At 50.5% G+C, this 25,380-nt stretch overlaps 1 protein-coding gene across 1 annotated transcript in view; it reads right to left on the bottom strand.

Annotated features, from left to right (window-relative positions):
• Positions 1-25,380, bottom strand: part of LOC147098577 (catechol O-methyltransferase domain-containing protein 1-like) — a 72,471-nt gene that overhangs the window by 28,918 nt on the left and 18,173 nt on the right. The window contains exon 5 of the mRNA XM_085970431.1: positions 13,114-13,168. Within this exon, the coding sequence (XP_085826557.1) occupies positions 13,114-13,168 (55 nt within the window). The remainder of the gene's footprint in view (positions 1-13,113; positions 13,169-25,380) is intronic.

Raw genomic sequence — 25,380 nt, 5'->3', positions numbered from 1 at the left:
TAACCTAATACCAGCCAGGGCTGTTAAAACATCCTTGGCCAGCACCATGTTGACACTTCCTCATGGAAATCCTGGAACATCTTGTACCCTTGGAAACCAAGAACTAATTTGGGACCAGCCTATGATGACTGCAAGTACACAAGCTGCCCTTGCTCAGCGATTTGGCTGGTTTGAGGGCCTGCCAATAACAATTTCAAAATACAAGATACCTGCTTGATTATATGCTTTGTACGTTTCTGTCCAACCAGCGCAGTGGAAATGTACAGCTTTGCAGTTCACTAATCATACATTGGCCGGCTAATTCCGATTGGAGGACTTACATCCGTGTTACATGTAACAAGCTCATGTTTCAAGGACACGGTGACAGGTCAAGGGTCAAGAGTTTGACAACCACCGAAAAATAGTTGGCCTAAAATCCTGTTGAAGGAAGTGCCTCTTTGAAAGTGATCGTCACAGATGCTGCCGGTTATAAAACTTCTCCCCTCTCATGGTGGGTGATATAGAGGTTTTGGAAAAGGTTCAAAGGGGGGCTACAAACAAGAATGAGAGTCATTTTAAAAGACCAGACTTAACCAGATAGGCTGTGTCTTTTTACTTCAGAGATGCATAGACTCTGAGGCGATCTGACAGAGGTATTTATACTTGCCTTGGAGGCGGTGCAACGAAGGTTCACTAGATTGATTCCTGGGATGAGAGGGCTGTCCTATGATGAGAGATTGTGTAGAATGGGCCTATACTCTCTGGAGTTTAGAAGAATGAGAGGTGATCTCATTGAAACATACAAGATTCTGAAGGGGATTGACAGGGTAGATGCTGAGAGGTTGTTTCCCCTGGCTGGAGAGTCTAGAACTCGGGGGCACAGTCTCAGGATAAGGGGTCGGCAATTTCAGACTGAGATGAGGAGGAATTTCTTCACTCAGAGGGTTGTGAATCTTTGGAATTCTCTGCCCCAGAGGGCTGTAGATGCTGAGTCGTTGAGTATATTCAAGGCTGAGATCGATAGATTTTTGGACTCTAGGGGAATCAAGGGATATGGGGATTGGGCGGGAAAGTGGAGTTGAGGTCGATGATCAGCCATGATCTTATTGAATGTCGGAGCAGGCTCGAGGGGCCGAATGGCCGACTCCTGCTCCTATTTCTTATGTTCTTAACGTAATGAAGGGACTAGACGGTGTTCACATTGACAGATCATATCACTAGGTCAGGGAGGACTGGGGTCATGCGTATAAGTTACGCAAGGGCAGAACTAAGTTAGATGTGTCTGGCGGTTCTTCTTTTCCCAGAGGATAGTCGACTGCAGGAACAAGTTGCCAGCTTGTGCGTTGTGCGCTAATTTGCTGGCTACCTTCAAAAGACAGCTGGAGCAGTTCCTAGTTGTGGCAGATATCACCGCACACGAAAGGTAGGTGGAATCTCAAGTAATATACATCAATATGATCTCCTGGACGAGGTTTGATCGCATAAGGAGGGTCAGAGAGGAATTTTCCAGATTTTTTTTCCCTCCTAAGTTGACCATGGCTTTTCAAAATCTGTGGGGTTTTTTTTTTGCCTCTCCCAGGAGATGACATAGCAGCTGGTGGGCGTTGTGAAACATGATGCTGAAGAGGCATCACGACTGTGTGGGGCAGGCTCGTCGGTCTTTTCCTGTCCCTCATTTTCATATGTCCGTCTGTCTGTAGGTTTAGAGGACCAAAGGCCATTCAGGACGCAAAAGGGTTAAGCAGCATATGCAGAGTGAATCTGAGTGTTGGCTGTGTGCTGGTGACGGGGAGATGGAGCATGTCCTGATTTATTACTGTGATTCATTACAATGCAGAGGTTTGAACAATGAATAACTAAATCACTCAATCTGGAAATGAAAAAAACCCCTGCTTTCTAAATCTGTGGATGGATGATATACAGGACAGATTTTGATTATATATATTAACATTTGGATCAGTAATTATGTGTCAAGCTTTTCCAATATTTCTATCAGTGCCTCTGGGATTTCCAATAAATCTATAAAAAAAAAAATCACTCATAAGGTTGTAAAGTTAATGCTATCAGACTCACCGCGCCATCCATCTTAATGCATATCCGGTGGGATTTTGAGTGAGCTGGAATTTGATTCTGCTCCCTCTCGTTTTCTTGCTCTCTCGGAGAAGCATGGAAAGACTGGTCATCCCCGACAGCAGTTTGCAAAAAGCAGTAATTTCTGGAAATCACCGACTGAACAAAATGGGTCAGATCAGTGGGTCGAGCATTCAATTTGAAATATTTGAGGTGATTGGCATCATGTGATTTCGTTTTTTTTTAAAGTAACGGGTGTGATTGACAGCTTTATCTTCGTTGGAGATTGGAGTCAGGTTTGAGGGGGGAGCAGGGTCATAATTCTCCAATAATAGTAGTACTGCAAGGGTACACGACAGTGGAAAGAAGCGGCAAGGCACATTTTGTCGTCGGGCAGTACACCTCCATGTTGCAGGACAGTCGAGGGATCACCATCGACCACTGGCTCCACCAAGTGAGTGTGTTTGAAGCCCCGATTCGAACACGAGGAAGTGGCCACGTGTTTCGTGGCCGCCCCGGTGGATGGAGAATAAAATGAGGAGAGTAGATCAGGGTCACTCTGCCAGTTCACCTTTATCTCTACAGGGAAACAGGAAGCCAGGAAAATTGCTACAGGAAACTTTTTTTTATCCAGCACGGACGAGACCGACGTGGTACCAGTTCATCAAAAATTCCGGATAACCGAACGCTATAGTAAAAGATACGGAGCTGAGAGCTCCGTATAAAGCAACAAACCCTGTTGCTTAGCAACAGCTTCAGAACAATGGGCACAAGTTGCAAGCGTCTCTGTAGCTTAGCAACAGCTGCAGCCACACCCTTGCACAGCAACAAATGGAGTAAAAAAAGTAATAAAAGTTACCTGAACCTACTCCTGAATTTTGCCGGTTAACCGAGATTTCCGGTTATTTAGGTGCCGGTAAATCGAAAGTTTCCTGTACTAGGTTTCCGCCATCTGTTCTTGGACAAGCCACACTATTCAAAGCAGTTTATACACCTTGTAAACACAGGGACTTTCAAATCAGTGCACCCGCATGCAAGTCCCGCGCCACAGTGTGAGGCAATGTACAGCTAGAGAGGTACAGGAGATGCTGGTCCTGGGAGCAATACGGCCATCTCAGCGCCTTTTGCCGGTGGTGTTGGTCATTAAGGAGGGCAAGACCACACATTTCTAGGTAGATCATTGGAAGCCAAATGATTTGATAGAAGCCTTACATAGAGGAAATGTTAAAGAAGCCAAGCGGCAGAGTGTTTGCCAATTCTAGACCTGACCAAAGGTTAATGCAAGGTGCCACTTAAAAGGAAAAGAAAGACTTGTATTTCTATAGCGCCTTTCACGACCTCAGGATGTCCCAAAGCGCTTCACAATCAATGAAGTACTTTTGAAGTGTAATCACTGTTGTAATGTACGAAACGCAGCAGCCAATTTGCACACAGGAAGATCCCACAACAGCAACGTGATGACAATAATCAGATAATCTGGTGTGTTTTTTTTTTTAAGATGTTGGTCGGGGATAAATATTGGCCAGGACACTCCCCTGCTCTTCTTCAAAACAGACCTTGTATGTCCACCTGAGAGAGCCTTGGTTTAACGTCTCATCCAAAAGACGGCACCTCTGACAGTGCAGCACTCCCTCAGTACTGCACTGGAGTGTCTGCCTGGATTTTGTGCTCAAGTCCCTGGAGTGGGAACCCACAGCTTTCTGACTGAGAGGCGAGAGTGCTACCCACTGAGCCACAGCTGACCATTAGAGCAGAGACCGAGTCATGCTGTGCAGTCGTTATCATCAGGGCTATACAAATTTGTCTTTCAAAAAAATGAAAAGCCCATCTGCCACATTCCGACAGCTAGTGGATTCAGTTGCGACACAGGCTGGGGATTGTGCCCTGACCCAGAAATTCCGGATCACCCTTCGGGCGCTGGGTGCATTCCCAATCAGTTCGGCGGATCAGGGTTGCCAGGGAAAGCCGGGCCGGAGAGCCAAGGATTGGGTTTGGAGATCGAGGGTCGGGGCTAGGGTGGCCAACTCTGGTTGGATATATTCTTGGAGGTTTCATCACATGACCTCCGGCCCCCAACTGTCCCGCCCCCACTCTCCCACCATTGGTCACCCAACACGTCAATCCTCAGGGTGCACCGCCTTCCTACACCAATCGGAAAAGGAACAGATTCTTCTTTACTAGATCAAATAATTCTTCACTGTCAACCCCCCACCCCCCCAGTCCAATAAACAATTTTTTACTGCCTCTATGAGTTTTCGCCTGCGTTCCTCACAGCAGTGTTCTGGAGATTAATCTTTAATTTCTGGAGGGTTGGCAATCCTAATTACATAACATAAGTAGGAGGAGCAGGAGTAGGCCATACAGCCCCTCGGGCCTGCTCCGCCATTCAATAGGATCATGGCTGATCCGAACCTAGGCTCACGTCCACTTCCCTGCCCGCTCCCCGTAACCCCTAATTCCCTTATCAGCTAGGAAACTGTCTATCTCCGTTTAAAATTCTTTACGATTCTGTCAGAGTTTGGCTGCAGGAGGCAACTGTCAGTAACGAGAATCAGTAACCGGAATTCCCCCCTCCCTCAGTTGCGTCTAGGGTTGCCGACTGTGGTTGGACATCTTCCTGGAGGTTGGATCATGTCACGCTCGATCACATGACGATTGATCACGTGATCGGTCACATAACAGGGGGTGGGGGTGAGGGTCAGGTGACGATTGGTCAGTAACAGTTAGGTCCCCCTGTAGTTGAGTGTCTTTACACCCACAGAATGAGACCCAGCAAGAGATAGTGTCCACAAGAGGGGAAAGAAGAGGATAGGAAAAAGAATGCCGATATGTGCCCTCAAGCCCAATAGGCAGGAACAGAATGAAATAGCTAAATTATTTCAAACTGTACACTGGTGGCCCTATTAGATAGGATCCTTGGACTATGCATTAATCATTTATACTGAAAGTCAACCATATTTTCAATACAGAGTTAGAACAGCGTAGAGACAAGCAATTGTCAAAAATAATAACATTTTTATAAAAGAGGCTCTGGCTTTAATGAAAGCAATGCTGCAATTGGGTAATCCTATAGGTGCGGTATCCATAAACTGACTGAAAATTCCTCATGAACTGGGTTGAGAGTGCGTTGTGTGTGGTGGTATAAGCAGAATTCATTTGATACGATAGCAAAATACTGCGGATGCTGGAAATCCGAAATAACAACAGAAAATGCTGGAAAAACTCAGCAGGCCAGGCAACATCCTTGGAGAGAGAAATAGAGTCGACGTTTCGGGTCGAAACCCTTCTACAGAACTGAGAGAAAAGGCAGGAAATGAAACAGATTAAAAGGCAGTTTGGGGGCTGGGAAATGGGGGAGGAGATGAAAGAAGAGACATTAAGAGATATTCAAGGTGAGACGAGATGGTAATAGGACAGGTAAAGAAACAAACAATGGCTCTAGATGAAGTGTGAAATGCACTGGCATTCACTTGATGCCTAGATTTACTTTGAACGTTTCTGAAGCTGATCATCTCCGTCGATTGGATCTTGTTGTGAAATGCGCTCTGCGCTGCTATTTTTCACCATTCAGTGCAGACCAGCTAACGCCGTGCATTCCCCACCCCCCCCGCCTTACCCGTTCTTTCCCTTGCTCAAGTACCCACCTGCCGCCCTGGTCGTTCGGAAAGTCGGGATTTCCCTTTGGCCAGGGCTGGGAAGCGCGCGCGCACGCACACATGATCCCGCGAGCGCGAGCCGGTCACCTGCACTTTGAAAAGGGCGACAGAGACCCACTCGCACATTGCAAATAAAGAAGGACAGAGAAGGACTCCACGGACTCCTTGCGGACAAATCAGTCTGGAAAAAGAACATCCAAATCCCGAAGTGCAAACTCTTAATTCCCTACGGTCTTTCTCCCGGGTTGCTCGCAGAAGTGCTCGGGAGATAACTCCTCAATTCCTGGAGAGTCCCGGCCAATCTGGGAGGGGTCGGAACCACAGTCGGGAACAGGGAAGCAGCGGTGATCGGTTCCTTTAACGTAGTTTGGCATAAAAATTAAACAAAAAAGGTGACTCAACCATGGCTAACAAGGGAAATTAGGGATAGCATAAGATCCAAGGAGAGGACATATAAATTGGCCAGAAAAAGCAGTAAACCTGAGGATTGGGAGCAGTTTAGGATTCAACAAAGGAGGACAAAGGGATTAATTAAGAAAGGGAAAATAGAATATGAGAGTAAGCTTGCAGGGAACATAAAAACTGACTGTAAAAGCTTTTATAGATATGTGAAGAGAAAAAGATTGGTGAAGTCAAGCATAGGTCCCTTGCAGTCAGAATCAGGGGAATTTATAATGGGGAACAAAGAAATGGCTGACCAATTAAATACATATTTTGGTTCTGTCTTCACAAAGGAGGACACAAATAACCTCCCAGAGATGTTGGGGAACATTGGGTCTGATGAAAGGGAGGAACTGAAAGAAATCAGTATTTGTAGGGAAATGGTGTTAGGGAAATTGATGGGATTGAAGGCCGATAAATCCCCAGGGCCTGATAATCTACATCCTAGGGTACATAAGGAAGTGGCCCTAGAAATAGTAGATGCATTGCTGATCATCTTCCAACATTCGATGGAATCTGGAACAGTACCCATGGATTGGAGGGTAGCTAATGTTACCCCACTATTCAAAAAAGGTGGTAGAGAGAAAACGGGGAATTACAGACCGGTATGCCTGACATCGGTAGTGGGGAAAATGCTAGAGTCCATTATAAAAGATGTAATAGCAGAGCACTTGGAAAACAGTGACAGGATCGGACAAAGTCAACATGGATTTACAAAAGGTAAATCGTGCTTGACTAATCTACTGGAATTTTTTGAGGATGTAACTGGTAAAATAGATAAGGGAGAACCAATGGATGTGGTATATTTGGACTTTCAGAAGGCCTTCGATAAGGTCCCGCATAAGAGATTAGCGTGTAAAGTTAAGGCACATGGGATTGGGGGCAAGGTATTGACTTGGATAGAGAATTGGTTGGCAGACAGAAAGCAAAGAGTTGGAATAAACGGGTCTTTTTCCGAGTGGCAGGCAGTGACTAGTGGGGTACCGCAGGGATCGGTCCTTGGACCCCCAGCTATTCACAATATATATTAGTGATCTAGACAAGGGAACTAGATGTAATATCTCCAAATTTGCAGACGACACAAAGCTGGGTGGGCATGTGTGCTGTGAGGAGGATGCCGAGAAACTCCAGGATGATTTGGACAGGTTGGGTGATTGGGCAAAAGCATGGCAGATGCAATATAACGTGGATAAATGTGAGGTTATCCACTTTGGTGGCAAAAACAGGAAGGCAGATTATCTGAATGGCAATAGATTGGGAGAAGGGGGAAGTGCAACGAGACCTGGGTGTCCTTGTGCACCAGTCGCTGAAGGTAAGCATGCAGGTGCAGCAGGCGGTTAAGAAGGCAAATGGTATGTTGGCCTTCGTAGCGAGAGGGTTTGAGTACAGGAACAAGGATGTCTTGCTGCAGTTGTACAGGGCCTTGGTGAGACCACACCTGGAGTATTGTGCGCAGTTTTGGTTGCCTTATCTGAGGAAGGATGTTCTTGCCATGGAGGGAGTGCAGCGAAGATTCACCAGGCTGATACCTGGGATGGCAGGAATGACGTATGAGATTGGGTCGATTGGGCTTGTACTCGCTGGAGCTTAGAAGAATGAGAGGGGATCTCATTGAAACTTATAAAATTCTGACAGGACTGGACAGACTAGATGGATGTTCCCGATGGTCGGGGAGACCAGAACCAGGGGTCACAGTCTAAGGATAAGGGGTAGGCCATTTAGGACAGAGATGAGGAGGAATTTCTTCACCCAGAGAGTGGTGAACCTGTGGAATTCTCTACCACAGAAGGCAGTAGAGGCCAATTCATTAAATATATTCAAGAAGGAGTTGGATGTATTTCTTAAGGCTAAAGGGATCAAGGGGTATGGGGAGAAAGCAGGGACCGGGTACTGAATTTGGATGATCAGCCATGATCGCATTGAATGACGGAGCAGGCTCGAGGGGCCGAATGGCCTACTCCTGCTCCTATCTTCTATGTTTCTATGTAGGGTCCCGGAGGAGCACTCCAGCTCCTCATGGCTCCAAATTCAGCTGAGATACTCAGACGTAAGAAAACTACTAGGCACTTGGTCTAAGCGTTAAACAAAGCTTTAATCAACTGTTTTACAACATGGAGGTCTAGTTGTGTCCTTCACTAGTTCCTGTTAAGAATGTCCTGCGCAAGCTGGGCCCGTGCCCGAGTATTTATACTCTCCCTGGACAGCGCCACCAGCAGGCCGCCCAGTATATTTCATAAGTCCTTTCTACATGAATGACTGATTCATGTCACTCACCTTCCTCGTTGCAGGCTGGTTTCCAGTGATGGCGCTGGCTGCTTCAAGGGGGGAAACAAACAATCTTGGGAGAGGAGACCTCAAGCAGGCTCTCTGCCTATGCAAATAAGGGGCCTACCGCCTGCTTCAGGCATGGGTAAAGGACGCCTGCTGTTTGTCCTCATCCAATATGGCAGGCGGCGCACTTTCAGCCGGAAGCAGGCGCATGCTCGCTGCCCGCCATTTTGGGGTCTTAGTCGTCCTGAGACGCGCCCAAAGAATGGAGACCAAATCTAGGCCACTGTCAGGCAAGGAATTATTGCTGTTTCGGTGTGTGCAGGCACCATGTCCGCCGTACTCACGACTACCGAGAGAGGGGGAGGGAGAGAGGGGGAAGTAACGGAGAAAAATAAAGGTATTTTTGGCCAGTTTTGACTTGCTCGCTTTTACCTCCGGTAAAATGCATTAGCAATTTATAGATTGCGGTCCAGATTCCTGCACCACGCCTGTTTCTATCCAATGCCACCAGCTTCAATAGTTACAGGCTGGCGGGCCGAATAATTCAAACCTAAACAACGGTTGTGCGATTGGCTCCGTTGGTGCTGGAGGTGACGGTTCCCGGTCAGGTATTCACAATCCAGGATGTCCCAAATGTAACTCTTTCCCGGAATATAACGAGACGGATTCGGCTTTAATCGGGGAGTCCATTTGAAAATCCGAGAAATTAATCATCAGCTGAAAACTCCAGATTGAAAACTCGATTTGAATTTCCGAAAACCAGTTCAGATTAATTAGGTTCCCACACTAGCAAAAATAGACACTATTATTTGGAAGTTAATTACAAACGCATTAATTTTGCTCTTAGCACTGTATTCTCATTATTTTGTCCACCCAAGGAATTAGATTGAAGGATGTGTCGCGTGTTAATGTTAATGTATCACTGCATTACACAAATCTTACTGACGTACTTGTTCGTCTTTTGTAACCACCTTACTAGCCAAACCCTCACCACAGTCCCACAGGCATTAAAACGACAATATTCTGTTGCAGAAAATGGGAACATGAAAAGTTGTTACAATGTTAAAGCAGAATTTAAGGAAATGGCGCAGATGGTGTTTAAAGCCAATGAGCAGCGAGCTGCTTCTAAAAGGACATAGGCACCACCTAGAGGAACCATGGGCATATGCCAACTGGGCAAGACCACATCTGACATTTTAACAAATGAAGTAAAATTTAAGAAAGGAAAAAAGATTTTTCCTAATTTCCTGTGTTCTGATTGTTAAGTTGCATTAAGCCTAGAAGCGATGACCAGCAATGGAAAGCGGACACTCTTGTGTGCTACTGAACTGCATTAGGAACCGATTGTAACTCGCAAATTTTTAAAAAACCAACTCTGACCGCATGCATCTACTCTGGGACGCTCACAGTCCTAGAAGCCTATTTGTGTGTGGATGGGGATGTCCTGACACGAGTCAGCTTTCCTCCATTTTATAGCGTAGCCCCTGTGGTAATTTAACATTTTCCAGGATCACTTGGAGCTCACCATTTCCCATTGTGCCTTAACTGTGGAGAAAATGGTGGCTCGCACAGGCTGCACGGCACCATGGGAAATGGTGGCTCGCACAGGCTGCACGGCACCATGGGAAATGGTGGCTCGCACAGGCTGCACGGCACCATGGGAAATGGTGGCTCGCACAGGCCACACAGCACCATGGGAAATGGTGGCTCGCACATGCCGCACAGCACCATGGGAAATGGTGGCTCGCACATGCCCCAAAGCACCATGGGAAATGGTGGCTCGCACAGGCTGCACAGCACCATGGGAAATGGTGGCTCGCACAGGCCACACAGCACCATGGGAAATGGTGGCTCGCACATGTCGCACAGCACCATGGGAAATGGTGGCTCGCACAGGCCACACAGCACCATGGGAAATGGTGGCTCGCACATGTCGCACAGCACCATGGGAAATGGTGGCTCGCACAGGTCGCACGGCACCATGGGAAATGGTGGCTCGCACATGCCCCAAAGCACCATGGGAAATGGTGGCTCGCACAGGCTGCACAGCACCATGGGAAATGGTGGCTCGCACAGGCCACACAGCACCATGGGAAATGGTGGCTCGCACAGGCCACAGCACCATGGGAAATGGTGGCTCGCACATGCCGCACAGCACCATGGGAAATGGTGGCTCGCACATGCCCCAAAGCACCATGGGAAATGGTGGCTCGCACAGGCCGCACAGCACCATGGGAAATGGTGGCTCGCACAGGCCACACAGCACCATGGGAAATGGTGGCTCGCACATGCCGCACAGCACCATGGGAAATGGTGGCTCGCACAGGTCGCACGGCACCATGGGAAATGGTGGCTCGCACATGCCCCAAAGCACCATGGGAAATGGTGGCTCGCACATGCCCCAAAGTACCATGGGAAATGGTGGCTCGCACAGGCCACACAGGACGATGGGAAATGGTGGCTCGCACAGGCCCCAAAGCACCATGGGAAATGGTGGCTCGCACATGCCCCAAAGTACCATGGGAAATGGTGGCTCGCACAGGCCGCACAGTACGATGGGAAATGGTGGCTCGCACATGCCCCAAAGCACCATGAGAAACGGTGGCTCGCACATGCCCCAAAGTACCATGGGAAATGGTGGCTCGCACAGGCCACACAGTACGATGGGAAATGGTGGCTCGCACAGGCCCCAAAGCACCATGGGAAATGGTGGCTCGCACATGCCCCAAAGTACCATGGGAAATGGTGGCTCGCACAGGCCGCACAGTACGATGGGAAATGGTGGCTCGCACATGCCCCAAAGCACCATGGGAAACGGTGGCTCGCACATGCCCCAAAGTACCATGGGAAATGGTGGCTCGCACAGGCCACACAGTACGATAGGAAATGGTGGCTCGCACAGGCCCCAAAGCACCATGGGAAATGGTGGCTCGCACAGGCCACATAGCACCATGGGAAATGGTGGCTCGCACAGGCCACATAGCACCATGGGAAACGGTGGCTCGCACATGCCCCAAAGTACCATGGGAAATGGTGGCTCGCACAGGCCACACAGTACGATAGGAAATGGTGGCTCGCACATGCCCCAAAGCACCATGGGAAATGGTGGCTCGCACAGGTTGCACGGCACCATGGGAAATGGTGGCTCGCAGAGGCCGCACAGCACCATGGGAAATGGTGGCTCGCACAGGTCGCACAGCACCATGGGAAATGGTGGCTCGCACAGGCCGCACAGCACCATGGGAAATGGTGGCTCACAGAGGCCGCACAGCACCATGGGAAATGGTGGCTCGCACAGGCCGCACAGCACCATGGGAAATGGTGGCTCGCAGAGGCCGCACGGCACCATGGGAAATGGTGCCATCCAGGTCATGCCAGACATGCGCTGGCTGGTCGCTCCATCGTAAACATGCCAGGCTGGATCGGCATGTAAAAGGACCACTCATGCCCGTGAGATACACCCATTTGCACAGTGCGGGTGATGGGACATCACAAGTAGTCTTTTCAAATTGCCGTTGAACATTTTTAAACTATCAAATAGTTAATTCAATTAAGAACAGGAGGCTCTAAAGAGATTTGGGGCGCTGGAAGCTTCACTGTGCCGTTGTGTGTGTTTATTTCTATTTTTAAAAATGTTTAAAGGGATTCAACCTTTTTGATTCCCAATCAGATTCACCACAAGAACGACCTCAGGATGCTGCAAAGCCAATGAAGCACTTCTGTAGTAACAGAAAACGCTGGCAAAACTCAGCAGGCCAGGCAACATCCGTGGAGAGAGAAACAGAATCAACGTTTCAGGTCGAAGACCCTTCGTCAGGACCGAGAAAAAAGCAGGAAGTGAAACAGATTAAGAAGCAAGTTTGGGGGCTGGGAAATGGGGGAGGGGTTGAAAGAACAAAGGGGAAGGTCTGGGAGGGGTGAGGAGACATTAAGAGATATTCAAGGCGAGACGAGATGGTAATAGGACAGGTAAAGAGACAAAGGATAGCTCTAGATGAAGTGTGAAATGCACTTCTGTAGTGAAGTTACTGTCGCAATGTACATCAGTAAAAGTTGTATAATGCAGTAACACGGCAGCCAAATTGCACACAGCAAACTTCCACAAAGAACAAGGAGATAAGGACTAGATAATCTGTTTTAGTGTTGTTGATTGAGAGATAAATATTGGCCAGGACACCAGGAAGAACTCCCCTGCTCTTCTTCGAAATTAGTGCCATGGGATCTTTTACATCCACCTGAGAGGGCAGACGGGGCCTCGGTTTAACATCTCATCCGAAAGGCGGCACCTCCGACAGTGCAGCACTCCCTCAGTACTGCACTGGGAGTATCAGCCTGGATTATGTGCTCAAAAGCGGGACTTGAACCCACAACCTTCTGACTCGGAGGCGAGAGTGCGTCCCACAGAGCCACTCCTGACACGGAGGGCTTTAGAAAAATAATTTGCATTAAAATGCTGGCAATGGGCCTCAAGAGTCCTACAAATATAGAGACAGCTGCTTGAGTATCTGATATTGTATAGCAATGGATACAGTAAAGGAACATGAAGGTGTGAACTCCCCCACCTCCACCACATTTACTCTATTAAATCAAGGGGAGAGGGCAAATGGGACTAGATTGTAATTGAGGTGCAAAATGAATTGCAAGAGTTAACATATTAATCATTACTTGAATGCCATTTCACGTGTGCTTCACTTACCAAGTGTTTCAGCTGCTGGTTTAATCCGTAGGTCAATTTTATGCTCCACTCCAGCCTGCAATTAAAACAGCACAGAAATCGAATTAGAAAAAAAACCCAGCATGAATGAATAAATAAATAAACTGGACAACTTTTCTGTTTGTTTTCAGTGCAGTGCGGAGTTATCTGAAAGCGGTTTTAATAGACAGGAGAATGAGCCACCCGGGCAGAACGTGCCGAGGTCCGCCCCCCCCCCCCACCGGGAACAGGGTAAGCCAGTGAGCTCGAGCAAACAGCCCGGGCCTCAATTCATCACAGGCCCCGCAGCCGCACTGATCGTTAGTCAGGACAACCAGAACGAGGGCCAAACAGAGGAGCAGAACAGCACCAGCTCGCAGCTATCTACATAACTAATGACACACCAGAAGCAATCAAGCATTCCCCACCCCCCCGCCTTGCTCCGAAGAGGAAAGGGAAGAGACAGGAGATTTATTATTGTTAGACACCAAGTACATTAGGACCTTGACACCTTTCTCCACACGAGGACAGTGAACAGGATTACCTCATAGCTGCTCCAGGCAATTTGCGACTGGATTTTTAAGCACCGAGTAGTAAGCAGCTGCTTCAGTACCTAAAGCAGGCCTATTAAAAAAGATGCCAATGTCTCACCAGCATGTGGAGCTACAATAATAAATAAAAACAGAAAATGCTGGAAACACTCAGCAGGTCAGGCAGCATCTGTGAAGAGAGAAACAGAGTCAACGGGCAGGATTTTAACTCAGGAGTCGGGTAGGAGGCGGGACTACAACTTTCGGGGTTGTAGTCCCGCCTCCATCGAGATGCAGCCAATCCACGCGATTTAGACTTGATTAAGGGCCAATTAAGGGCCACCCGGCAACAGGTGACGTCACAGACTGAAATTTCACCTGTCAAGAGGTTTTGACTGATGAAATATCAGCGTTTCACAGCTGTTTGAAGCTGTCAAACACTGACAGTCTTACTTCTAACCTGAGTCCTTCTCCACAGACTCAGTTAGAAATCTCTCCGGCACTGAAAGCTGCAGGCTGTCACTTTTGACAGTTCGCAGCCATTCTGCTTTCTGTGCCAGTGAGATGAGGGACTCCCGAGACCTAAAGGAAGGAAGGCTGTAAAGGTAAGAAAAGGTCATTTACATTTCATTAATCACTTTAGACACACCAAACACACTTACCTTTGCACTCATGCACCCATCACTCACCTGAACACTGACATCTCGACCCCTCCAAGTCCTTCAACCCGACGGCCCGACTCCCCTAACTTGACGTGGTTTGGAGCCGTCGGGAATCCCACACTTCAACCTTCAAAATAGGGATTAGGCTAAAAACTGCCTGTTAACTACCTGTTAACAGGCAGTTAATTGGCACTAATCCCTTCCCGCCTCGGGGGGGGGCGGGTACCCGCCTCCTTTGAAACTGGCATGGAGGCGGGTTGGGGGCGGGATGGTGTCGGGACTCCTGATTTTGGGATTTTAACCCCCCGCACGCCTCCAATCCCGACTCCATGGCCCAATGAGAAGCCTGCCCAACGTTTCAGGTCGATGACCTTGGAGTTACAACATTCTGCTCAGGAATCTTTTTGAAATGAAACGATAGGGAGAGCAGTGATTAAACACAGGGCCCCTTGCAAACTGGCATCATAACAAAGAGGGTAATCTTTTCCCCAGCAGGCTGAACAGTTCCAATTTCTCCAGAGTGAAGTCACGGGCTTAGAAATTGGACTGCGTGCCCGCCCACTTTACAGGCGCTCCGCGGCCTACTAAGAGCCCACGTGGCGGGCAGGAAACCAGCGCACACTTCCGGCTGGATGAGCGTCAGTCGCCATGCTGGGCGAGGACAAGCAAGGGGGCGTCCTTTACCCACGCCTGCGAGCAGGTGTCGGGCCCCATATACAAAGGGCCCAATGTCCACTCGAGGTTCCCCGCTCCCAACACTGGTTTGCCCCGAGGCAGCCAGAGCCATCGCGGGAAACAAGCCCGAGGGGGTCACCTGCAAACAAAGGCAAGTCATTTAGCTACCAACCACCCCCCCCAACCCGACCTCACATTAACAGTCCATTATAAAAGATGTAATAGCAGAGCACTTGGAAAACAGTGACAGGATCGGACAAAGTCAACATGGATTTACAAAAGGTAAATCATGCTTGACTAATCTACTGGAAATTTTTGAGGATGTAACTGGTAAAATAGATAAAGGAGAACCAGTGGATGTGGTGTATTTGGATTTTCAAAAGGCTTTCGATAAGGTCCCGCATAAGAGATTAGCATGTAAAATTAAGGCACATGGGATTGGGGGCAAGGTATTGACTTGGATAGAGAACTGGTTGGCGGACAGAAAGCAAAGAGTTGGAATAAACGGCTCTTTTTCCAAGTGGCAGGCAGTGACTAGTGGGGTACCGCAGGGATCGGTCCTTGGACCCCAGCTATTCACAATATATATTAATGATCTGGACGAGGGAACTAGATGTAATATATCCAAGTTTGCAGATGACACAAAGCTGGGTGGGCGTGTGTGCTGTGAGGAGGATGCCGAGAAACTCCAGGATGATTTGGGCAGGTTGGGTGATTGGGCAGAAGCATGGCAGATGCAATATAACGTGGATAAATGTGAGGTTATCCACTTTGGTGTCAAAAACAGGAAGGCAGAGTATTATCTGAACGGCAATAGATTGGGAGAAGGGGAAGTGCAACGAGACCTGGGCATCCTTGTGCACCAGTCGCTGAAGGTAAGCATGCAGGTGCAGCAGGCGGTTAAGAAGGCAAATGGTATGTTGGCCTTCGTAGCGAGAGGGTTTGAGTACAGGAATAAGGATGTCTTGCTGCAGTTGTACAGGGCCTTGGTGAGACCACACCTGGAGTATTGTGTGCAGTTTTGGTCGCCTTATCTGAGGAAGGATGTTCTTGCCATGGAGGGAGTGCAGCGAAGATTCACCAGGCTGATACCTGGGATGGCAGGAATGACGTATGAGGAGAGATTGGGTCGATTAGGCTTATACTCACTGGAGTTTAGAAGAATGAGGGGGGATCTCATCGAAACTTATAAAATTCTAACAGGACTGGACAGACTAGATGCTGGAAGGATGTTCCTGATGGTCGGGGAGTCCAGAACCAGGGGTCACAGTCTAAGGATAAGGGGTAGGCCATTTAGGACAGAGATGAGGAGGAATTTCTTCACCCAGAGAGTGGTGAACCTGTGGAATTCTCTACCAAAGAAGGCAGTAGAGGCCAATTCATTAAATATATTCAAGAAGGAGTTAGATATATTTCTTAAGGCTAAAGAGATCAAGGGATATGGGGAGAAGGCAGGAACAGGGTACTGAATTTGGATGATCAGCCATGATCGCATTGAATGGTGGAGCAGGCTCGAGGGGCCGAATGGCCTACTCCTGCTCCTATCTTCTATGTTTCTATGTAAATGATCAAATTGCTGCTCCCAACCTCCACCCGCCCCCACCCCGGGATCATGAACTGCAGGCTGCTCCCCCTCGACCCTGGATCGTGAACTCCAGGCTGCTCCCCCTCGACCCCCGGATCATGAACTCCAGGCTGCTCCCCCTCGACCCCAGATCGTGAACTCCAGGCTGCTCCCCCTCAATCCCCGGATCATGGACTCCAGGCTGCTCCCCCTCGACCCCGGATCGTGAACTCCAGGCTGCTCCCCCTCGACCCCGGATCGTGAACTCCAGGCTGCTCCCCCTCGACCCCGGATCGTGAACTCCAGGCTGCTCCCCCTCAATCCGCGGATCATGGACTCCAGGCTGCTCGCCCTCAATCCCTGGATCGTGAACTCCAGGCTGCTCCCCCTCAATCCCCGGATCGTGAACTCCAGGCTGCTCCCCCTCGACCCCCGGATCATGAACTCCAGGCTGCTCCCCCTTGACCCCCGGATCATGAACTCCAGGCTGCTCCCCCTCGACCCCCGGATCGTGAACTCCAGGCTGCTTCCCCTCGACCCCCGGATCATGAACTCCAGGCTGCTCCCCCTTGACCCCCGGATCATGAACTCCAGGCTGCTCCCCCTCGACCCCCGGATTGTGAACTCCAGGCCCTGACCGCACCCCACCCCTTGCCTTGACCCTTGATTCCACGCCCCCTCCCCCCAAATTTCTAGGCATAAACTTTGGCAATAGAATAACAAGACAACAGAGAGCGGATAAACAAGAGAGAGTGGGTGGGGAGGAAAAAGGAGAGGAATCAGGTTATTTTTCATTTTCAATTAATTTTATTTCCCAAGTGTTTCAAGTTTTATTTTCTTTTAAAATGAAGTCCAAAATTGAATCAGGGAATAATTCAAAAATAATGCAGCAATGTTTCTGTATACTTTTTTCACGATCTCTTGCTGCACAGGTCATAAAATCTATCAAGTGAAAGCAATTCTGTAAAATCTGATAAGGAATAATCTCAAATTCAACACAATGTGAAAATGAATCTTAAGCTTTACTGGGCTCGCAATTCATTAACATTCAGCAGGTCAGAGAGAGAATAATGGAGATCAAGCACAAAATACAAGTCTCTAATCTAAAGTCAAAGAATTGAGACAACATCAAACAACACGAGTAAGTCTAGACACCAAATTAATTCACACCATCAGACTCTTCTCACTTTAGTTAGATAAGTTTATTGCTAACTCAGAACACATGCATTGTGGGACATGTAAATCCTTTCTGTCCCCTCCCCCCCTCCCACCCCCCATACACAAACATGTCCACTTCAAGAGTTCAATGAAAGCAGCAGCTCTCACACAGAACCGGACTCGAACCCATCCTCACAGAACCAGACCAGAACCCATCCTCACAGAACCAGACCAGAACCCATCCTCACGTGGAATCCGACCCAAACAGGTCCTCACAGAACCGGACTCGAACCGGTCCTCACACAGAACCCGACCTGAACCCGTCCTCACAGAACCGGACCCGAACCCGTCCTCACACAGAACTGGACTGGAACCCAACCTCATGTGGAACCCGACCCGAACCCCACCTCACACAGAACCAGACCCAAACCCCACCTCACACAGAACCGGACCCGAACCCCACCTCACACAGAACCGGACCCGAACCCGTCCTCACACAGAACCGGACCCGAACCCGTCATCACACAGAACTGGACCCGAACCCGTGCTCACACAGAACTGGACCCGAACCCGTGCTCACACAGAACCGGACCGGAACCCATCCTCACAGAACCCCACCTGAACCCATCCTCACACAGAACCGGACCCGAACCCGTCATCACACAGAACTGGACCCGAACCCGTCATCACACAGAACCGGACTGGAACCCAACCTCATGTGGAACCCGACCCGAACCCCACCTCACACAGAACCGGACCCGAACCCGTCATCACACAGAACTGGACCCGAACCCGTGCTCACACAGAACCGGACCCGAACCCGTCATCACACAGAACTGGACCCGAACCCGTGCTCACACAGAACCGGACCCGAACCCGTCATCACACAGAACTGGACCCGAACCCGTGCTCACACAGAACCGGACCCGAACCCGTCATCACACAGAACTGGACCCGAACCCGTGCTCACACAGAACCGGACCCGAACCCGTCCTCACACAGAACCCGACCCGAACCCGTGCTCACACAGAACTGGACCCGAACCCGTCCTCACACAGAACCGGACCCGAACCCGTGCTCACACTGAACCTGGCCCGACCTCACTGTAAGCCAAAAACGTCACCAGCTCAGCTGCAAAGTCAGCTCTTGCAGTGCCAGCTGATGTTGGTGGTAGGAGCTAATCCTCTGCTGAAAGTCATCTCCTCCTCTCAGGATCAGCAAGCACAGGAGCCATCAATGCACTTGCGTTTCCAGCTGACAGCAGAGGTGATCCAGGTAGAGACACATTCTTCGTACTCTGGCGGAGTTCCCACATTGATTCATGCAGGCCAAGGAGCCCTGGTTGTTTTGTCTGGTGGACCCAGGTGTGAGGGAGGTGAAGAGCAGCAACAAGACTCCAGCAAGAGTGGGGCCGGGTAGAGTTGTGCTTCGTGCGAGCAGCGGGGTCGGATGGTGGATTGATTTACAAAAGAATTAAATTAAAAAAGGGAACTTCAGGAGGGGAGGATACAGAGGCCTAGAAGTGTAGGTATCACAGATGGGCATTGGGCTCGAGATTGAGGGGAGTCTTCTGTAAATGTTGTCATTTTATTCCTAGGATCATATAATAATCCACTCACCACAGAATTCATGACATTTAAAGTAACATAATTGACAGCTTCTCACACAGTTGGAGTGGTTTAACTCATTGTTTTTTTCTATTTCCGCTGGTTGGGGAGTCTAGGACTAGGGGCCATAGCCTAAAAGTTAGAGCTAGGCCTTTTGGGAGTGAAGATTGGAAACACTTCTACACACTCTTTCGCAAACGGCAGATGATGGTGGGTCAATTGTTAATTTTAAATCGGAGATTGATAGATTTTTGTTAACCAAAGGTACAGGAAACTCTCTTTTCACCGGCACCTAAATAACCGGAAATCTCTCTTACCTGAATCTACTCCTGAATTTTGCCGGTTAAGTTTTACTTCATATTAGTGGCCGTGTAACCGGGGTTCCTGGATCTGTGGCCGTGTAACCGGGGTTCCTGCACCTGTTGCCATGCAACAGGGACGCCTGGATCTGTGGCCGTGTAACCGGGGTTCCTGCACCTGTTGCCATGCAACAGGGACACCTGGGTCTGTGGCCGTGTACGGGGCTCTCGTACCTTAGTAAGTGTACCTCTCTGTAATCCGGACTTTTTAAATCAACCGGCACTACGCCAGTCCCATCGGTGCCGGATAAGACAGAGCTTCCTGTATTAAGGGAGATGGAGTTCGGTCGCCGGTCAGCCATGATCTCTATGAATGGCGGAACAGGCTCGAGGGGCTAAATGGCCTCCTCCTGTTCCCATGTCCCTCTGTTCTGCAATGTGATTGGAGGACACTGAATTGAGGGAGCAGGCTTGTGCAATGTGATTGGTGAATGACCAAAGCAGAAAATAACAAATTGGAGAGGAGGAAAAAGCAACTGAAACCAATGGCGAAACGGTGACAGATGAGATTCAATGTGCACGACCAACAACACAAGGTGAAATAAATTTGCAGTTCACCAGGAAATTCTATGGTCAGCATTTATATAAAGAGCCGGCACAGGCACAATGGGCCGAACGGCCTCCTTCTCTCCTTTACCATTCGATGATTCTAAGTCCAGCCACAGCTAATATTTTAATAAATAGACTTGTGATTTGAATGATGACCGAATCCCCGATCGCAGCCTTGCACTTCTGTTCCACAATGGCCCTCCTGCCACTGACTAATGGATTGTTTTCCTGTAAATCTATATTGACGGCTTTAAAAAAAAAATGTAATTAAGCAATCCCCCCAACCCGCCCTCGAGCGCCATCCCCCAACTTAATGTTGCCAGAAGACATCCAACAGGAGCCTAGGCCCACCGACTGACAGCTGGGGCCCACTCGGCATCTACCCGCAGACACCCGGCCCAGACAACAGCACAGGGATCAAAACCACTTCCCCCCCCCCCCCCTCCCCCACTGACCTGCCACCAGGCACCGGTATTCAAGCTTAACTCCGCCGCCAGCGAGACAGTCCTGTTTAAACCTGCTCTCACAGCAGGGCAGTGGCAGTAAAGACAAGGTAACGAGATGTAATGGATCTGGCTCCACCCAGTGTGCTGTCCCCGGCTCCACCCGGCGTGGTCACCCCGGCGTGGTCACCCCGGCTCCACCCGGCGTGGTCTCCCCGGCTCCACCCGGCGTGGTCACCCCGGCTCCACCCGGTCTGGTTACCCTGGCTCCACCCGGTCTGGTTACCCTGGCTCCACCCGGTGAGCTTTCCCTGGCTCCACCCGGTGTGGTCTCCCTGGCTCCACCCGGTGTGGTCTCCCTGGCTCCACCCGGTGTGGTCTCCCTGGCTCCACCCGGTGTGGTCTCCCTGGCTCCACCCGGTGTGGTCTCCCTGGCTCCACCCGGTGTGGTCTCCCTGGCTCCACCCGGTGTGGTCTCCCTGGCTCCACCCGGTGTGGTCTCCCTGGCTCCACCCGGTGTGGTCTCCCTGGCTCCACCCGGTGTGGTCTCCCTGGCTCCACCCGGTGTGGTCTCCCTGGCTCCACCCGGTCTGGTTTCCCTGGCTCCACCCGGTCTGGTTTCCCCGGCTCCACCCGGTGTGGTCTCCCCGGCTCCACCCGGTGTGGTCACCCTGGCTCCACCCGGTCTGGTTACCCTGGCTCCACCCGGTGTGGTTACCCTGGCTCCACCCGGTCTGGTTACCCGGTCTGGTTACCCGGACTCCACCCGGTGTGGTTTCCCTGGCTCCACCCGGTGTGGTCTCCCTGGCTCCACCCGGTGTGGTTTCCCTGGCTCCACCCGGTGTGGTTTCCCTGGCTCCACCCGGTGTGGTCTCCCTGGCTCCACCCGGTGTGGTCTCCCTGGCTCCACCCGGTGTGGTCTCCCTGGCTCCACCCGGTGTGGTTTCCCTGGCTCCACCCGGTCTGGTTACCCGGTCTGGTTACCCGGACTCCACCCGGTCTGGTTACCCCGGCTCCACACGGTCTGGTTTCCCCGGCTCCACCCGGTCTGGTTACCCGGACTCCACCCGGTCTGGTTACCCTGGCTCCACCCGGTGAGCTTTCCCTGGCTCCACCCGGTGTGGTTTCCCTGGCTCCACCCGGTGTGGTCTCCCTGGCTCCACCCGGTGTGGTTTCCCTGGCTCCACCCGGTGTGGTTTCCCTGGCTCCACTCGGTGTGGTCTCCCTGGCTCCACCCGGTGTGGTCTCCCTGGCTCCACCCGGTGTGGTCTCCCTGGCTCCACCCGGTGTGGTCTCCCTGGCTCCACCCGGTGTGGTCTCCCTGGCTCCACCCGGTGTGGTTTCCCTGGCTCCACCCGGTCTGGTTTCCCCGGCTCCACCCGGTCTGGTTTCCCCGGCTCCACCCGGTGTGGTCTCCCTGGCTCCGCCCGGTGTGGTTACCCCGGCTCCACCCGGTGTGCTTTCCCCGGCTCCACCCGGTGAGCTTTCCCCGGCTCCACCCGGTGAGCTTTCCCCGGCTCCACCCGGTGAGCTTTCCCCGGCTCCACCCGGTGAGCTTTCCCCGGCTCCACCCGGTGTGGTTTCCCCGGCTCCACCCGGTGTGGTTACCCTGGCTCCACCCGGTGTGGTTACCCTGGCTCCACCCGGTGTGGTTACCCTGGCTCCACCCGGTGTGGTTACCCTGGCTTCACCCGGTGTGGTTTCCCTGCCTCCACCCGTTGTGGTTACCCTGGCTCCACCCGGTGTGGTTACCCTGGCTTCACCCGGTGTGGTTTCCCTGCCTCCACCCGGTGTGGTTACCCTGGCTCCACCCGGTGTGGTTACCCTGGCTCCACCCGGTGTGGTTACCCTGGCTCCACCCGGTGTGGTTACCCTGGCTCCACCCGGTGTGGTTACCCTGGCTCCACCCGGTGTGGTCTCCCTGGCTCCACCTGGCTGCACTTATCACCATGACGGTTTGTTACTGAGATATTGTTGGCATTTAGACGCCGTTCATTGTTCCTAATTTCTAGGTATCGTTTCCAAACCTGCTTTTCTTTATTTCATAATTAAAATGTATCTTTATTATCTCTCTGTCCTATCATCCCACATTATCTAGGTTGAAATAATAAGGAATTCAGAAGAAACTCCTATACCCAGAGAGTGGTGAGAATGTGGAACTCGCTACCACAGTGAGTGGTTGAGGTGAATAGTATAGATGCTTTCTAGGGATAAGCTCATGAGGGAGAAGGGAATAGAGGATTACACTGATAGAGTTAGATGAGGAAAGACGGGAGGAGGCTCGAGTGGAGCATAAATGCCGGCATGGACTGGTTGGGCCGAATGGCCTGTTTCCGTGCTGTATATCCTGTGTAATCCTATGTAATCTGGGTCACAGTAGTTCCCAAGGAAGCGGAGTACCAGCCCGCAGGGTCTCTGGTAGTCTCTGTTTCAGTGTCAGCTATACTCCGCAACACCCACCCCCCCAACCCCCCGCTTCGTATTTATACCGCTCCAATCTCAGGGGTAAATCGGTGACTTTCCGCAGCTGACTGCCTCCCGAGTGCTTTTACAGTCCAATTTGCTCCCGGACATCATCCGCATCAGATGTATTCCAGCACGCTTGGAACTGAAGCCGGGTCATTTTAGAAGCAAGAAGCCTCTCCAGGTGCTGCCGGAGCTCACTGCCGCCCTGCAGGTCCCTCAGCCTTGCGGCAGAAACCAGCTGGACCCGCCTTCGGGAAAATGTCACCTTCCAGGCTTTACTGCTGCGCTCAGATCGAAGCTTGTCATCTCCCTGCACTAACAATTCTGGCCACAGAGGTTTGCACAGATTTCCCCACACCTCAGACTCACAGTCATTCATCGCTGGAGGCTGAAGATATCCAAGGCAGCAGCCTTGATACTTTTTAACCCCCCCACAATTTCTATGGATATAGAGTTAGAGAATAAACGAGATTATTTACTCTTTTAGCACTTTGTTCCTCTTGCTCCCTTTCCCCCGCACCCCCACAACTCTCTGCTGGCAGCTGGTAAGCCACCTGCGCCCAGGCCGGAGCCTCTATCCCTCAGTAAGTTTTTTTTTTAATTCATTGATGGGATGTGGGCGTCGCTGGCTAGGCCTGCATTTAGTGCCCATCCCTAATTGCCCTTGAGAAGATGGTGGTGAGCCGCCTTCTTGAACCGCTGCAGTCCATATGGTGTAGGTGCACCCACAATGCTGTTAGGAAGGGAGTTCCAGGATTTTGGCCCAGCGACAGTGAAGGAACGGCGATACAGGTCCAAGTCAGGATGGTGTGTGGCTTGGAGGGGAACTTGTAGGTGGTGATGTTCCCATGCGTCTGCTGCCCTTGTCCTTCTAAGTGGTAGAGGTCGTGGGTTTGGGAGGATGCAAGGCCCAGGGTGCCCTGCCTTTTAAAGAGTTCATTTCTTTCTGGAGTAAGTGCTTTGCTTCATTTATGCGCAAATTAGCTACATGAATGTGTTTCCCTCCATTTCAACAGTGACTACACTTTAAAGAAAAAGTACTTCATAGAATCATAGAACAGCACAGCACAGAAGGAGGCCATTCAGCCCATCGAGTCTGCGCCGGCTCTTTCGAAGAGCAATCCAGTCAGTCCCACTCCCCGGCTCTTTCCCCATATTCCTGCCATTTTTTCCCCCTTCAAGTATTTATCCAATTCCCTTTTTGAAGGCTGCTGTTGAATCTGTTCCCACCGCCCTATCAGGCAGTGCGTTCCAAATCCTAACTACTACGTTGCATGAAACAGTTTTTTCCTCAGGTCGCCCCCTGGCTCTTTGGTGGTAAAGTGCTTTGGGACGTCCGGAGGTCGTGAAAGGCTCTATAAAAAAATAACTTGCATTTATATGGCACCCTTTAACGTAGCAAGAACGTCCCAAGGCACTTCGCAGGAATGATTATCAAACGCCGAGCCATGTGTTACTGTTATACTTCAACTGATGTGAGGAAAATCTTTTTCATGCAGCGAGTGGCGAGGACCTGGAACTCGCTGCCGACGGAAGTGGTGGAAGCCGAGACACTCGATGTTTTCAAGGGGAGACTGGATAGGCACTGGAGGGAAATAAACTTGCAGGGCTACGGGGATAGAGCGGAGGAATGGGACTGACTGGACTGCTCTACAGAGATCCCGTGGCACTATTTCGAAGAAGAGCAGGGAAGTTATCCCCGGTGCCCTGGCCAATATTTATCCTTCAATCAACATAACAGAAACAGATTATCCGGTCATTCTCACATTGCTGTTTGTGGGAGCTTGCTGTGCGCAAATTGGCTGCCGTGTTTCCCACATTACAACAGTGACTACACTTCAAAAGTACTTCATTGGCTGTAAAGCGTTTTGGGACGTCCGGTGGTTGTGAAAGGCGCTATATAAATGCAAGTCTTTCTTTCTGTCCTTTTCTCTTACAGATCCCAGTCCGCTGTGCTTTTTACAGCCTTTCCTGTTTCTATTTCAGGATTTTCTCTCCACATTAAAAGCCCAGCTGGATTTCACATACCAGATATTCCCAGAACTGCAGGATTGGCCCTTGCAGGCACCCCATACCAGCACTTCCATATGTTTCGCTCGGTAGGGGAAGAGGGCTTGCTCCTGTCCATTCTCGCTGTACAATGTGCCTCAAACATGCTCAATAACAGTGTCACAGAATCACAGCAATTTGTGGCACAGGAGGCCGCCATTCGGCCCATCGTGTCTGTACCGGCTGAAAAAGAGCTATCCAGCCTAAT

This window comes from Somniosus microcephalus, chromosome 29, assembly GCF_052327205.1.
Source record: "Somniosus microcephalus isolate GS21.2 chromosome 29, FLI_Smic_1.0, whole genome shotgun sequence".
NCBI lineage: Eukaryota > Metazoa > Chordata > Chondrichthyes > Squaliformes > Somniosidae > Somniosus > Somniosus microcephalus.
Note: the sequence above shows the minus strand (reverse complement) of the source record. Positions and strands in the feature narration are given on the sequence as shown.